Source organism: Nerophis ophidion, linkage group LG16 (assembly GCF_033978795.1).
Source record: "Nerophis ophidion isolate RoL-2023_Sa linkage group LG16, RoL_Noph_v1.0, whole genome shotgun sequence".
In the NCBI taxonomy this organism is placed as follows: Eukaryota; Metazoa; Chordata; class Actinopteri; order Syngnathiformes; family Syngnathidae; genus Nerophis; species Nerophis ophidion.
The window spans coordinates 12,614,998-12,631,722 of NC_084626.1; the positions used below are offsets into that span (position 1 = coordinate 12,614,998).

Sequence of the window (16,725 nt, forward strand, 5' to 3'; positions counted from 1 at the left end):
ACGATCACACTTCAACATGTCTGAAAAGGAGTACAAAGAAGCACAGCTTAACCAGGTGACAAATTGTACCATTATTAATATCATCACTATCAAAAATCCAATAATGTTTTACATTTTTCTGTAGTTTTCTTGTTTAAATACATTTCATAATGATGACCAATAAAAAAAGGAGTGGAGCCGACAACATTTTGAACATTCCTGATTTTAGGTGTCGGCATCACTCATCATCACCATACGGGCGGAAAAGAAAACAAAGAGTGGAAAAAAAACATGAAAGGAAATATTTTTACACATGATTAAATGTACATTTTTTAGTCATAAACATTCAACCGTCACTTTTACTTTAAACAAAAATAATAAATGTTCCATGTCCTATCTTGTGTTTTTTTTAAATGGCAGTAAAAATGTGTGAATGTTTAACCGTAGAAAGGCAGCATTTCACTGGGTTTGAATAACAAAGAAGAATAAAGCGCCATGTTTGAACTATGCGTTTTGACAGAACAGCCAAAGTCAATTAGGATCAAAATGTTCATCCCCTCCCCTTTCCCCACTCACACACGCACTGCCGTGACACACCTCTGTCATCTTCTTCCTCCACAGCCAATCAGATGAGAGCCGTGCAATTTTAGCAGCCTCGTCATCCAGTTTCCCCTCCTCTGCGCCTAACGTTGCGTGCGTGTTTGCACTCGTGTGTATGCACTTATATGTGTCCGCATACCTTGATAGCATCTATCCAGACTCTCCTTTGTTGTCCGTCTGTCTGTCACTCAACAACCTTCTCACCTTTTTCCAGGTTCTCCTCACTCCTCACACTTTTTCTCCAAACAGAGGATTGCCAATCATGGAGGATTACCACAAACCTGACCAGCAGACAGTGCAGGCATTAAGGAACATCGCCAACCGCCTCAGGATCCACTCCATCAAGGCGACGACTGCAGCGGGCACCGGGTGAGTGGACCCGATACCAATGAAATATAAGATATAGTGTACCACTACACTGTATATGCATTATGTCAAAATAAAAGCATTACACGTTTCGTATCTCTCCACAAGCTGCAGTCATGCACTCATTGATGCGCTTGCATGCTCAACAAATGCATATTTCAAGTGAAGGCCTCAAAAAAAGAACGTCTTCCTTTGTTCTGCTCCTCTGGTCCACCGGCACACCTTTGCAGTCCAAATTCTCCTATTATATGTTGTCTATACTGATTCATTTACAGCATTGCATTTCTTTTACCCTAACACCACTTTTTTTGTGTTTTTGATACAAATATGACCGCCATTTTAGTATATTCTACAACGTTCATAGACTGCGGCATTACTTTTACAGTCAATCATGAAATATACTCAAATGTATTCAAATGAAGAACCGATATTTTCGTGGTTTTGCAGGATTGTGCACAATAGACGTGCATGTGTGCAACATAACCCAATCAAATTTGTTCATATGGAATAGAGTCATCATTCAGAATATTTCCTTTTTTGTGTGGTGCGACACAATGTGCAGTGTCGCACTACAAGTAAGTGTGTGTGACTTTTAAGGAATTTTAGTCAGTATAATAAATAAAACAATACAATTTGGTTAATATATTGAAATTATAATGTTTCATGCTCTTAGTTTGAATTTACATATATATATATATATATATATGTGTGTGTGTGTGTGTGTGTGTGTATATATATATATATATATATATATATATATATATATATATCCATCTGTCCATTTTCTACCGCTTATTCCCTTTGGAGTCGCGGGGGGCGCTGGTGCCTATCTCAGCTACAATCGGGCAGAAGGCGGAGTACACCCTGGACAGGTTGCCACCTCATCGCAGGGCCAACACAGATAGACAGAAAACATTCACACACAATTTAGTGTTGCCAATCAACCTATCCCCAGTTGCATGTCTTTGGAAATGGGAGGAAGTCGGAGTACCCGGAGGGAACCCACGCATTCACGGGGAGGACATGCAAACTCCACACAGAATAATCCGGAGACCGGGATTGAACCCAGGACTACTCAGGACCTTCGTATTGTGAGGCAGACGCACTAGCCCCTCTGCCACCGTGATATATAGATACAATATATATATATATATATATATATATATATATATATATATATATATATATATATATATATATATATATATATATACATATATATGTATATATATACATATATATATATATATATATATATAGAGAGAGAGAGAGACATATATATATAATCATAAAAAGAGCTCTATATATATATATATATCCATATATATATATTTATTTATTAATATATTTACCCTTTGTATTCATTTTTGCCCTCATTCATTAATAAAAAGAGGATTTTTTTGTTTAATTATTAAATTCCAGAGTCCTAAACCTGACTATAGAAAAAAATGTATTAAAATCCTCTTAAAATTTATAAAGTTCATTTAATATTGGGATTTTTTGTATAAAAATCTACATTGTATTGCATTTACTACATGATAGAACTTCAATAATTGTTTTAAAGGACAAAGGAAAATACCAAACAAAGAAAAGGGGAGGACAGTGCTGAAGTTACTCTACCATAAATAATTATGTCTACTTACCATCTGGACATGTCCTTTAACATGTGATCAATAAAAAGACATCAAATATTATTTTGTGTGGCTGAGGCCGCATGAATTATAGATGGCATTAGAGTCCACCCTTAAGGCCCCATAAGGCCTGATGGGGTCTTTGTTTCATTCGTCTGGGCTGTCCTTAACACACGCGACCTTAATGGTGGGCAGACCCATCCAAATATCGACCTTACTGATTGATACCAGCGTGATGAAATCGATATTATTCTGTTCTTTTCTCTGTGTTTTCCAAGTATATGGTATACATTTATGTATTGATTATAACGTCAGGGAATGAGTCCTCAGATTAGGGATGGGTATCTTTCACATTTGAAACAATACAGTACCAATTCCAATAAAAATGTATTGATAATTTAATTAATTTTTTTTGGTTTAATTAATGAATTTCAATTTTTTTTTTATACAACATTTAACGCTGAGCTGATAATGATAACTGTACTGTCCAGTTGTTCAGCCAATAAGTATTTGTTTGCCGTTAAGTACAATGTGCAATCTTGTCTTTTGTTGATCCTTACAAAATGTTTATACTGTAAGAAGTGTACTTATTACGCAAGAGCTGTTTGATTATAACGCACATCTTAGTTGTAATTTTGATTACCAAATTTGCCGGTGTTGAAGTCTCCATGTAAAATCGCTAATGCTAATTATGTGCATTAGCATCGAGCTAACACATTTTAAAAAGTAAAGTGAGTGAGTCCGCTTCGAGTGCTAAAGTGCTTGTTTCCCCGCCAAGTGCTTGAGTTGCTGCCGGACGTGACGTTCCGTGCAACAAAGATATCAAAATATAATATAGTTTGATTTTACATGAATCAATACCCAGCAGTATTCGGTCGGTACCTAGATAAGTACTGAACTCAATACCCGTCCCTAGCATTGATGTAGCCTAACAACACTTAATCATCACCATCTTGGTTACAAAGTTGAAAGGTGGTTGCAATTCTCCATTAAAAAGAAGAGGAAGTGGATAAAAAAGTCACAATTGTTATTTTTCGACTAAATGTGTAACAACAGTCATGAATTTTAGGACAGCATTACACTGTAAGTATGTAGTATGTAAGTATATAGTTTAGTAAACTATATACTATATAATAAATATTCTATGTACTGTACATAAAATATTTATTTGGGGGACAGAACTATGCTGATTGATTGCTAACACCAATACTGATTAAGACACGATAGGGATGGCTATTGAATTCTGTGTTGTTATAGGAACCGACCAAATTACTCAATGGTGTCAATTTTTGTCTGTCATGGCGGGCAAACAAGCGTATTTATAGCGTCTTATTTGTTCGTAAAGTTTTCAAAATGCACTAGCTCAAAGCTCATTACATTGGCTATGCCAAATACATGCTACTGATTGGCATAAGTGATTTTACATGGTGATTTCAACACCTCCAAATTTGCTAATTAAAGCTACAACTAAGATACGTTACAATCAAATACCCGGTGTGTAGTAAGTACAATACCTACAGTATAAACACTTTGTAGGACTCAAGTCACTCAATAATAGACAATATTGGCACATTCAACTTAATTCCAAAGACTACTTCCTGACTACAAAAACACAACTAGGACAAACTAAAATCAATGCATACTTGCAAATGAGATAAAAAGAATGGCAAAAGTACCGAAAATTGGTACCGTTGCCTGCTTGTATTAAGTACCAGATACCGTAACGTATTGGTATGGCATACGTATTGGTATGGCATACAAAAACACAACTAGGACAAACTAAAATCAATGCATACTTGCAAATGAGATAAAAAGAATGGCAAAAGTACCGAAAATTGGTACCGTTGAGTGCTTGTATTAAGTACCAGGTACCGTAACGTATTGGTATGGCATATGGCAGTGGTTCTCAAATGGGGTTTAGCGTACTCCTGGGGGTACTTGAAGGTATGCCAAGGGGTATGTGAGATTTTTTTTTAATATTCTAAAAATTGTAACAATTCAAAAATCCTTTATAAATATACTTATTGAATAATACTTCAACAAAATTGGAATGCAAGTTCATAAGCTATGAAAAGAAATACAGAAATGCAATATTCAGTGTTGACAGCTACATTTTTTGTGGACATGTTCCATCAATATTGATGTTGAAGATTTCTTTTTTTGTGAAGAAATATTTAGAATAAAGTTGATGAATCCAGATGGATCTCTATTACAATCCCCAAAGAGGGCACTTTAAGTTGATGATTACTTCTATGTGTAGAAATCTTTATTTATAATTGAATCACTTGTTTATTTCTCAACAAGTTTTTAGTTATTCTTATATCTTTTTTTCCAAATAGTTCAAGAAAGACCACTACAAATGAGCAATATTTTGCCCTGTTATACAATTTAATAAATCAGAAACTGATGACATAGTGCTGTATTTTACTTCTTTATCTCTTTTTTTCAACCAAAAATGCTTTGCTCTGATTAGGGGGTAATTGAATTAAAAAAATCTTCACAGTGGGTACATCAGTGATAAAAGATTGAGAACCACTGGCATATATTATGGTGAAAGGTACTCATCTCTAATCACTGCACACTTTTTATAGCGCGTCAAATACAGTATCTAAGTACTTTTTTTTAGTACTGGCCAGCGTAAATGTCTTTATGCACTCAAGTATATAGTAAGTGCACAAATTCAAAGACATGCATATTTTAACGCACTCTCTTTCTTTTCCCCACAGACACCCCACATCATGCTGCAGTGTGGCCGAAATCATGTCTGTCCTTTTCTTCCACACCATGAAGTACCGCCCTGAAGACCCCCGCAACTTCCACAGCGATCGTTTCCTCATGTCTAAGGTGCGCGTGAGCGAGCAAAAAAGACATAGTAGCGGTTTGCTACACCTTTTTTGGACATTTTGAATGATGTTACCATATGAAGTGCTTCAATGGGACTTCACTGTGTCCTATAGGCTCTTACTGCACCTGCCTTGTACTCCATGTGGGTTGAGATGGGCTTCCTGAAGGAGAGCGAGATGCTGACTTTGTGCCAGGTTGACTCCTCACAGGAGGGCCACCTCGTTCCTGTAAGGAGACATCAAATGCTCACTACGGGTGTAACGGTACTTGTGTTTGTATTTCCAAGCTCCCACACCGACAGGAAGTGTAAAAAAGTGCAGTAATACAGTGATACAGTGCAGCCTTTGGTCACCTGTTTAGCAGTAGTGCCAAGGAGAAGCTAGAGCTTGAAAAACCTGGTCTGTTGTTTTATCCAATCCAATCCAATCCACTTTATTTATATAGCACATTTAAACAACAATAACGTTTCCAAAGTGCTGCACAGCCATGTTAAAAACAATATTATGCTCCACTAATGACTGAATAAAACAAAAAATGAATAAAAATAAAACCAATAAAAACAATATAAAAACAAATATGATTAAAAACTATTTAAAGGGTAAAATCAATTAAAACAGTAAAATAAAAATAAAAGTGTATAAAAAACACAGAGGACAACAGAGGACCACACAACTCACGTAGTGTTAAAAGCCAAAGAATAAAAGTGGGTCTTAAGACGAGACTTAAAACACTCCACTGTGGAAGCAGTTTGAACATGGAGCGGCAGAGTGTTCCAGAGCTTAGGGCCGACCACAGAGAAGGCCCTGTCTCCCCTGGTCTTAAGTCCGGTCTTGGGCACCACGAGCTGGAGCTGGCTTTCGGACCTCAGAGTGCGCTCAAGAATGTAAATTTGGATGAGGTCCGAGATATATTGAGGTGCCAGTCCATGTAAAGATTTAAAAACAAACAGCAATGTTTTAAAATCAATTCTAAAATGAACAGGGAGCCAGTGCAAACTCTGAAGAATTGGGGTTATATGCTGGGGTTTCCTGGCCCCTGTTAAAAGTCGTGCTGCTGCGTTCTGGACTAACTGCAACCGGGAGAGAGCTTTTTGGCTAATGCCAGCATAAAGTGCATTGCAGTAGTCCAGGCAACTTGAAATAAAAGCATGCACAACTTGTTCAAAAAGGTTAAAAGATAAAAACGGTTAAACCTTTACTAAAAGACGAAGGTGATAAAAACACGATTTTAAAACGCCATTGACTTGTTTGTCTAGTTTAAAATCGCTGTCTACAGTGACGCCAAGGCTGGTGACTTTGGGACGCACATAATTTTGCAATGGTCCCAAGTCAGTAAGGACTAAAAACTAAAATTTCCGTTTTTCCCTCATTCATTATTAAAAAATTCTGGGCTAACCAAGCCTTGACGTCACATAGACAGTTAAGAAGGGGTGTAAGGGGGCCGTGGCTTTTTGAAATCGGCATATAAATTTGGCAGTCATCTGCATAAAAGTGATAAAACACTCCATGTTTCTTAAAAATATCTCCAAGAGGGAGGAGATAAAGAGCGAACAGGATGGGGCCTAAAATAGATCCTTGGGGGACACCACAGTAAAGCGGGGCAGAAGAGGAGGTGGCGTCCCCCAGCCTGACAGAGAAGGACCTCTCAGACAGGTAAGATCTGAACCACTCTAACGCAGTCCCCCTGACACCCACACAGTCTCTCAGGCGGTCTAAAAGAATTGTGTGGTCGACTGTGTCAAAGGCAGCTGTAAGATCTAAAAGCACTAAAATGGCAGAGCTGCCAGAATCAGACATTAAAAGCAAGTCATTAAAAACCTTTAAAAGTGCAGATTCAGTACTGTGCAAAGCTTTGTATCCAGACTGAAATGGATCTAAAGTGCTATTTTCATCTAAAAAAGGCTGCAGTTGTGCCAGAACACATTTCTCCAAAATCTTTGACACAAAAGGTAATTTGGAAATGGGCCGATAATTTGACAAACTTGTCGGATCAAGACCTGGTTTTTTAATCAAAGGCTAAACAACAGCTTTTTTACAAAAGGAGGGGACACAGCCAGAAATCAAGCTGCTGTTGATAATGTTCCTAACAGACGAATCAATAGTGTCCCAGATTTCTTTAAAAAAGCGAGGGGGGACTGGGTCTGTGGAACATGATGAGGGTTTTAGCTTGCCGACTATTCCTGTAAGTTCAGGCATGGACACAGGCTCAAAGTGACAGAACACAGTCGAGCACTGAGTGGCCACATTAAAACTTAGTGGAAAACGAGAAAGATTTGCCCGAATAGAAGCAACCTTATCATTAAAAAAGGAGAGAAATTTTTCACAAGTTTCACTTGTCATCTCCAGTGAAGTGGCTGGATTCGGTTTAAGAACATTACTAATAGTTTACATATTTCACCGGAAAGCAAAACTACTGTTTTGCTTTCCGGTGAAATATGTAAACGGTCAAAGAGAAATGGATAGAACATTTTTTTATCACTTGTTCTTTATCCAATATCAAACATTTCCTGAAAATTTCATCTAAATTCTGCCCATATTTTTTTTCTTTTTTATGCCGCTAACAAAGAAACAGAAGAACCACAGCGAATGCAATACTACAATTGTAATGTAATTGTTTATTTTGTTTTCTACATCTGTTGCTTCTAAAACGGCTTCAAGAGGGTTAGCTCTTTGCATCGGTCTTAGCACCTGGTTACCTTTGGCAGGGGTGTCAAACGTGCGGCCCGCGAACAGGTTTTATCCGGCCCACGGGATGAGTTTGTTAAGTAAAAAAATGAGCCGAAATATTTGAATGAAAGAAACTACTGTTCTAAATGTGTCCATGAGATGTCGCAATAGCAATTCTTGTATCTTTTTTAGACGATGCTACATATGTACAAAAAATAAACCACATTATGTTAGCGAACTAGTCGAGGAAAATGAGCAAAATACATAAATAACATCCTGTAATTTGATTTTGATAATATTTTTTTATCTTTATAGTTTGAAAATGATCACCAATGAGTTGATTGATGAACATTATCACATAATGTATTCAGAAAATGACAAATAAAGGTTATTCCCAACGAGTGGGTGTAAAAAAAACCCCCCACCAACATTATGATTTATACATTTTCAGAATGTGCTCGTTTTATTTTTACACAAAGAAAACAATCTGAAGTTGTCTTTATTTTTAAGTCATCGTGTCATGATTTTACCAGGGCAGCCCAATTGGGAGTACATTTTTCTCCATGTGGCTCCGGATCTAAAATAAGTTTGACACCCCTGTTGTATGGCAATATGAAAATAATGGAGGGAATTCTCTTGTCTGTGAGCCACTCTTTTGTCTCTGTGGTTAAAGGCGGGGCCGCTAACATACGCACATACACACAGAAGTAGCGCCTCATAACGTAAACGTTAGGTAACATGGTAGAAATAATAGGGATCACCACTAAAATCGAATCACATTTTCCTCATCCCAGTCTTGACATGTTCTGAAAGTTTAATCAAAATCGCCCAATAACTTTCTGAGTTACATTGCAAACAATCAAATGAAGTAACGAACAAACAAACAAAGTTAGTAAAAAACTAAGGAACTAACAAACTGAATAAGTAATTAACTAAATAAATAAATAAAACAAACAAACTATGGAACTTGACTGCCTAATGAATTAATGACCTGATTAACTAACAAAGTAACTAACAAATTAAGTAGCTAACAGATTGATGACCTGATTAATTAACAAACTAACGATCTGATTCCCTAACAAAGTAATTGACAAACCAAGGAGCTAACAAACTGAGGAACTACCAAACTAAATAACTAACAAACCTCATGAGCAAACAAACTAAGTAACTAACTAGGAAAATAACTACTGAACAAATGAACAAACCAAGTACGTAACTAACAAAAACAAACCAAGTAACTAATGAACTCAGTAAGTAATGAACTAAGTAACTAATAAGCGAATGAACAAACAAAGTAACTAACAAAAACGAACCAAGTAACTAAGTAACTGGATCTACTCTCTATTTTATGATGCCCTTTTTTTTTTTTTTTGCTACAGCTGTTACATATACTGTAATATTGTACATGGTAATTGGAATTTGTTATATATTGTATATATATTATATAAAAATATAATACAATATAATAATGTCATATATCACCATATTACATACTGTATATATAATATAAATATTACATATATTTGATATTGCTACTACGGTACATTTTTAGCCTACTTTATACCTGCATTATCCTTTCCATCCTTACTCTTTCAATTCTTTGTCAATCCTTTGTAACTGAGCTACTGTGTGGAACAATTTTCCTTGTGGATCAATAAAGTTTGTCTAAGTATAACTAAGTAACTAATAAGAGAATGAACAAACAAATTAAGTAATTAACAAAAACAAACGAGCTTGCTCTGCCGGGTGGCGGGGCTCTCCCTTAAAGATAGGGTGAGAAGCTCTGTCATCCAGGAGGAACTCAAAGTAAAGCCGCTGCTCCTCCAAATCGAGAGGAGCCAGACGAGGTGGTTCGGGCATCTGGCCAGGATGCCACCCGAACGCCTCCCTAAGGAGGTGTTTCGGGCACGCCCGACCGGTAGGAGGCCACGGGGAAGACCCAGGACACGTTGGGAAGACTATGTCTCCCAGCTGCCCTGAGAACACCTCGGGATCCCCCGGGAGGAGCTGGACGAAGTGGCTGGGGAGAGAGAAGTCTGGGCTTCCTTGCTTAGGCTGCTGCCCCCGCGACCCAACCTTGGATAAGCGGAAGAAGATGGATGGATGGTTGGTAACTAATTGACAAATTAACCAAGAAGTAACTAATGAACAAACAAAAAAACAAAGTAACTTAAAAACTAATGATCCAATCGACTACCAAACCAAGTAACTACAAAAGTAACTAAATAAGGAACTAAGTAACTAACAAACAAACGAACTAACTAAAATAAGTAACAATATCAAAGTGTCTCCTATGATTTTTCAAGATGCAGCCTTCATTGGAAAACATTTGAACACTTCTGTTTTCAATGCATCCATGATCTACACCAGTGTTTTTCAACCACTGTGCCGCGGCACACTTGTGTGCTGTGAGATACAGTCTTGTGTGCCGTGGTAGATTATCTAATTTCACCTATTTGGGTTAAAAATATCTTTTGCAAACCAGTAATTACGGTATGCAAATGATGTGTTGTTGTTGTTGAGTGTCTACCATGAATTGATTAACGTGGACCCCGACTTAAACAAGTTGAAAAACTTATTCGGGTGTTACCATTTAGTGGTCAATTGTACAGAATATGTACTGTACTGGACAATCTACTTATAAAAGTTTCTATCAATCAATCAGAAAGTCAGTGTTGTCTAGAGCTTGGCAGAGTAACCGTGTAATACTCTTCCATATCAGTAGATGTCGGAAACAGCGGGAGGCAGTGTGAAGGTAAAAAGGTGTCTAATGCCTATACCAAAAATAAAGAAAAGGTGAGTGCCCCTAAGAAAATGCATTGAAGCTTAAGGAAGGCTATGCAGAATGAAAATAAAACTGAACTGGCTGCAAAGTAAACAAAAACACAATTCTGGACGACAGCAAAGACTTACTGTGGAGCAAAGACGGCGTCCGCAAAGTACATCCGAACATGACATGACAATCGAAAATGTCCACACGACAACTGAAATAGTCTTGATTGCTAAAACAAAGTGGATGCGGGAAATATGGGTCAAAAATCAATTGATTAACGTGGACCCTGACTTAAACAAGTTAAAAAACTTATTGGGGTGTTACCATTTTGTGGTCAATTGTATGGAATATGTACTGTACTGTGCAATCTACTTATAAAAGTTTCAATCAATCAATTGCTCAAAGTAAAACATGAAACTGCTACAGGAAAATACCAAAAAAAGAGAAAGAGCCACCAAAATAGGAGCACAAGACAAGAAGTAAAACACTACACACAGGAAAAGAGCAAAAAAGTCCAAATAAGTCAGGGTGTGATGTGACAGGTGGTGACAGTACTCATGTCCAAAGGCAAAACCTAGTAACTCACTTCTAGCTGATTTTGAGAAAACAAAGGAAAACCAATCTATCTTGATGCTGTCTTACAAAGATCTACAAAGTCATCAAACGTATAGATGTTTTCTTGAGCTTTCATTTTCTTGCCGATTGAGCCATGGATTTAATCTGCTCTCATGAACATGTGCCCTTTCTCCAGATATTTTATCACAATCTCGGGTGGGCCCCATTCTGCGTTTACACATTGGGCAAAAGCCGTGTACAGCGTCCAGTTTTTATTTTGACCTCCACAGTTATCTGCCCAAAAGAGTATGCAAGGGGAAAAATCAAGAACAATACATTTAATGAAGGTGCTTGCAACGTCCTGGGCCAATCTTCCAAAGATCCCCTCGTGCCATAATATCACATAATCAGGTTGACCGTCGGCCCCCATTCGTGCAAATGTATCATTAAAGACAATAAGGCGACTGACAAAGAAGCTCCGATTGGTCCCTTTAGATACTAGGTTTTTCTGTTGTATCTACGCGGTTATGTGGTAGTTGCTAGGTCCTGCCATGCGCGTAACAGCTTACTTACGGAACAAATTATAATATCGCATAGACTAATGTAAAGCATATCACCTAGGAACTCCAAAATTATTATCAGCTAAGTTTTGACCAAAATTGAGTTACTGGGTTTTGCCTTTGGACGGGAGAGTACACCCACTTTGAGACAAGAGCTATAGTGACGCATGTTTGGTTATGCTTTAAAGTCATATCCAACAGCAACTTTTTGCTGTCAACTGAGTTTCGTTTGTTAATGATTTCTGCTGGTGGTGTGCCTCTGCATTTTTTTAACGCAAAAAAATGTGCCTTGGCTCAAAAAAGGTTGAAAAACACTGATCTACACACTTCACATGAGAGTCAAGAATGAACTGGAGCCTATATCAGTTGATTTTGAGTGGGCGTCAGCCAGTCACAAAGCACATATAGAAATCCTGCGGAAATTCAGTTGGCTAAAAGCATACTTTTTAGGGAATCCTATTTTCCAATGCAAGTGTTGACAGGTATGCCCTAAAAGCGAAGTACATAAAGAATCCGTGGTTACGAGGTATCGTTACACCTCTATGTCTCGCCCCAACCCCCCCAATTACTGTAACGCCATATGGGATGTGTTTCATTGCAGAAGCAGCAATTCGTGGACGTGACCATTGGCTATTTAGGGCAGGGACTGGGTGTGGCCTGTGGAATGGCGTACACGGCGAAATACTTTGACAAAGCAAGGTAAGCCTTCCGACATAACTGCGTTAAAATAAAATATGTCTGTTTTTTTCCACTACTGCGTTCATGTGCTAGCTTCTTTTTAGGGCGTGTGCTGCAGCTACATGCTCTGCTCGCCTGATTCTTCTGCTCTAATAATCACAGAGCTGTACTTCACATCTTTCTACAAGCACATTTTGCTTCCTGAACAAAATCGAAGGAACCGTCATGGCCGTGCATTGATTTTTTTCCAACATGCTTAAGAACCATGTCGCTCAATGCCGATGATCCACTTTCTGTATTATATTTTCCCATAGGCAGAGAATAGAATACACAATGTAAACAATACATATATAACTTATGCAGAGAGATTTTATTTTATTTTATTAAAAAGATGTGTTCAAAATTTAACATAGATTGCTGAAAAGTAAGTAAATAAGTTAGACAAATGACTACATAAATTAATGAATAAAAGAATGAAGTAAAGTAACTTTAGTTTCATGAAAGAAAGAAGAAAGTAAATTAATGTTTATAACTTAATACATTTACATATGCATAAAAATTAATTTTCTTTTGTACTTTTTTTAATGAATTAAGTAATGTTTATTACAAACTTTTTCCAAAACACAATATAGAATGTGCGATATAACAGGATAATGCATACATTTATCATTTGTTTTCAAAACGCTTACAAAAAAGTGGGACCCCAAAAATGTGCCCTGGGACTCCTTTTTGAAAATTCCTAGCGCCAACACTGATGGAGTATTGGTGCGTGCCAAACAGCAGCAGGTGGCTGTAGCCTGCGGGCCGGTTCTAATACTAATCACATATCATCCCGTGGGCCATTGATCATTCATTCACGGGCCGGATCTGGCCCGCGGGCTTGACTTTGACACCCCTGCTTTAGTTAGTTTGTTTGATAGTGTCATTACTGACACAAATGGGGGAAAAGTGTACTACAACTGAGTATTGCTGCGGTGCATATGGACCACAGCTGAGAAACAGATATTTTTTGGTGCCCACGCTCGCGGCCCAACAATGGGCCTTCGTCCTATGGTTAGGAAACTGCTATAAAGTGTTTTCCATACAGGTACTACCTGTAAACACATTATAACTCACCTGGCTGCCAGAGGATAAGAAGACATAGCTGGAGGGATCAGTGTTGCCAACTTAGCGACTTTGTCTGTAGATTTAGTGAGTATTTAGACACACTACATAGTCATTGTCCCAAAAAAATTGTTTAACTTTTTTTTTTTTAACTTATTTCTTGCAAATAGCCAATTAAAACAAACTGCAAGTCAAAAATGGCCTTGATACCATGTTTTAATTTATCATCAACAATTCCAGCGCCTTCCATGTAAAACAACCTTTCATATTTGAAGGACATATTTGAGACACAGGTATGAAATTCAACAGCCACACCTTCAGAAGCCTCAGGACACATTTAGCACGCCTGCTTACACCAGAACTTGTCACGTTGCATCTTCATGTTTCCTACGCACGAGTGCTCGTACACTAATGGCGCCACTCTTCTCTGCACTGCAGCTACCGCGTTTACTGCCTGTTGGGGGAAGGCGAGATGGCCGAAGGCTCCGTGTGGGAAGCCATGTCGTTCGCTTCTCACTACCAACTTGACAACCTGGTGGCCGTCATGGACATCAACCGCCTGAGCCAAAGTGACAACGCACCTTTGCAGCACAACGCTGAGAAATACCAGAAACGCTGTGAAGCTTTCGGGTAACAACGTGCACACAAACGTCAAAGCTCACACATAACATAAGTCGGTTGCAGCAAGTTACCTCCTAAGAGATTCTAGAACAGGGGTTAGCAATCCAAAATGTTAAAAGAGCCATATTGGAGCAAAAAAAAATATACAAATCTTGTCTGGAGCCACGAAAAAATTAAAAGCCTTATATAAGTGTTATATTAAAGGCATCACATGATGTAAGTGTCTATATTAGCTACACTAGCCTACTATCAAAGGGTGACACAAATCTTCGTTGCCAGAAATGTTGTATTTTAATGTTTATTCTAAACATTTTTGCAACATTGAAAATCTCTTCTCACAGGATGAAATAACTTATAGAAAATACTGGCTCAGAATGGCCAAAGGTATAGATGTGTGTATCCAAGTATAAGGAAACGGCAGGCTGTCTTCTTCTAATGGATTTATTACAATCTTTGCAAGCTGGGTAACGTTTGCTGTGGTCTGGAACAACATAGCACACAAACAACTCTCTGAAATGCAGCCAATATTACATACAGATAATATGTCATGGGATATGCACAACCAAATTATATAAACATATGATAAAAGTAAAGGATATTAAATGAGCTCAAATAAACCTACAAACAAGGCTTAATGATGGAATATGTACATACAGCTAGCCTAAATAGCATGCTAGCATCGATTAGCTTGCAGTCATGGATATGCCTGATAAGCACTCCTGCAAATCAATAAAATCAACAAAGCTCACCTTTGTGCATTCACGCACAGCATAAAACGTTTGGTGGACAAAATGAGACAAAGAAGGAGTGGCATAACACACGTCTTTCTGTGGCAGCATCAGAGAAAGTTGTACATGTAAACAAACTATGAGTTCTATGATCGCTGAAATTAGTAGGACAAAACGGTGCTTGCCAAGTACTCTCATCAGTGAAGCATGTATGACATAAACAGTCGGATTTCCAACAATTAGGAAGGTTTGTGTCATATTTGTTCTCCCACAGAAAACATTTATTTGGTTTTTCACCTTTTTTCATTTTCACACATCTCTTGAAGAGGTCCAGGGAGCCACAAGGGCGGCGCTAAAAAGCCACCTGCGCAGGTTGCTAACCACAGTTCTAGAGACATCCTTTGCCATTGAGTTGTCTTTTTCAATCAATATAGGGGAAATTTGAAAGATGACGTTTATTTTTTGCCACTATATTATATACTAGTTCTGAAATTAGCCTAAAATGGCAAAGCTACACAAACATGAACAGAAACGCCTAAATGAAAAACACTGAAAATAAAATGTTTTTTATCCCACATTTATTTAAGCACTAACTAATAAATGTGGTTGCCTGTCTATCTGTGTTGACCCTGCGATGAGGTGGCGACTTGTCCAGGTAGTACCCTGCCACCCGAGTGCAGCTGGGATAGGCTCTAGCCTTCTGTGAATCCGAAAGGGACAAGCGGTAGAAAATAGATCTGTGGATGGATGGAACATTTAGATTTTTTAAAAATGTGTTCACCAGATGGGGCTACTTTTTCTATTCAAAGCATGCAGCAAAATTTCTTACTGTCACCGTTTTTTTTTGCAAGGGTGCTTTGTTACTGAAATGATAAATGTGTGTCGCTGTCAATGTTGGGTAATAGTGTTTATGTAAACGTTTTATTATTTTATTATAAAACTAAGCAAAGTGAACACGCGGGTCCAAATAAAAACGTTAAAATACTAAAATATGCAAATAATATTTAATATATATATCTCAGGCTGAATTAGATCTAAAGGACTAAATTAAAATGGTATAAACAGCAGTATTTTGGCAACTGACATGTTCTGTCCTTTGTGCTTGTTTACAATCGGACACAGGAGGAAAAAATTGTGAAAATTAATGTATCTACCTATCATCTAGCCATCTCAGGGCCTAATAATATCAACAACAACAACAATATTAATAATAATAGTAATAATAGTAACATAATAAAAGTATTTTGTGGATTTTTTAAAAACAAAATATAATTAACATTTCATTTAATTAGTATACATGTATATTTCAAACTGACTTTTCTTTTAAGGGACTGACCTATTAAAGTAGAAAAAAGTATGACAATAAAATATTCTGCAACGTTTATTCTGCAACGTTTTTGTCCTCATGTGTGGAAAATTGATACATCTGCCTGTAACTGAGCCGAATACTACTACTACTACTAATAATCCATCCATCCATCTTCCTCCGCTTATCCGAGGTCGGGTCGCGGGGGCAGCAGCCTAAGCAGGGAAGCCCAGACTTTCCTCTCCCCAGCCAATTCCTAGGCGTTCCCAGGCCAGCCGGGAGACATAGTCTTCCCAACGTGTCTTGGGTCTTCC

General features: G+C 37.7%; 1 protein-coding gene across 4 annotated transcripts in view; it reads left to right on the forward strand.

The window, feature by feature from the left end:
• The window catches only part of tkta (transketolase a), a 50,258-nt gene that overhangs the window by 16,144 nt on the left and 17,389 nt on the right, over positions 1-16,725 (forward strand). For 2 of the 4 annotated variants that reach the window (XM_061874289.1, XM_061874285.1), the window contains 5 exons: positions 794-948; positions 5,303-5,420; positions 5,534-5,683; positions 12,576-12,673; positions 14,195-14,386. In XM_061874289.1, the coding sequence (XP_061730273.1) occupies positions 842-948; positions 5,303-5,420; positions 5,534-5,683; positions 12,576-12,673; positions 14,195-14,386 (665 nt within the window). In that variant the 5' untranslated portion in view covers positions 794-841. Of the gene's footprint in view, positions 1-661; positions 949-5,302; positions 5,421-5,533; positions 5,684-12,575; positions 12,674-14,194; positions 14,387-16,725 lie in introns of those variants that run through there. The other 2 variants (XM_061874287.1, XM_061874286.1) reach the window with 2 other exon arrangements.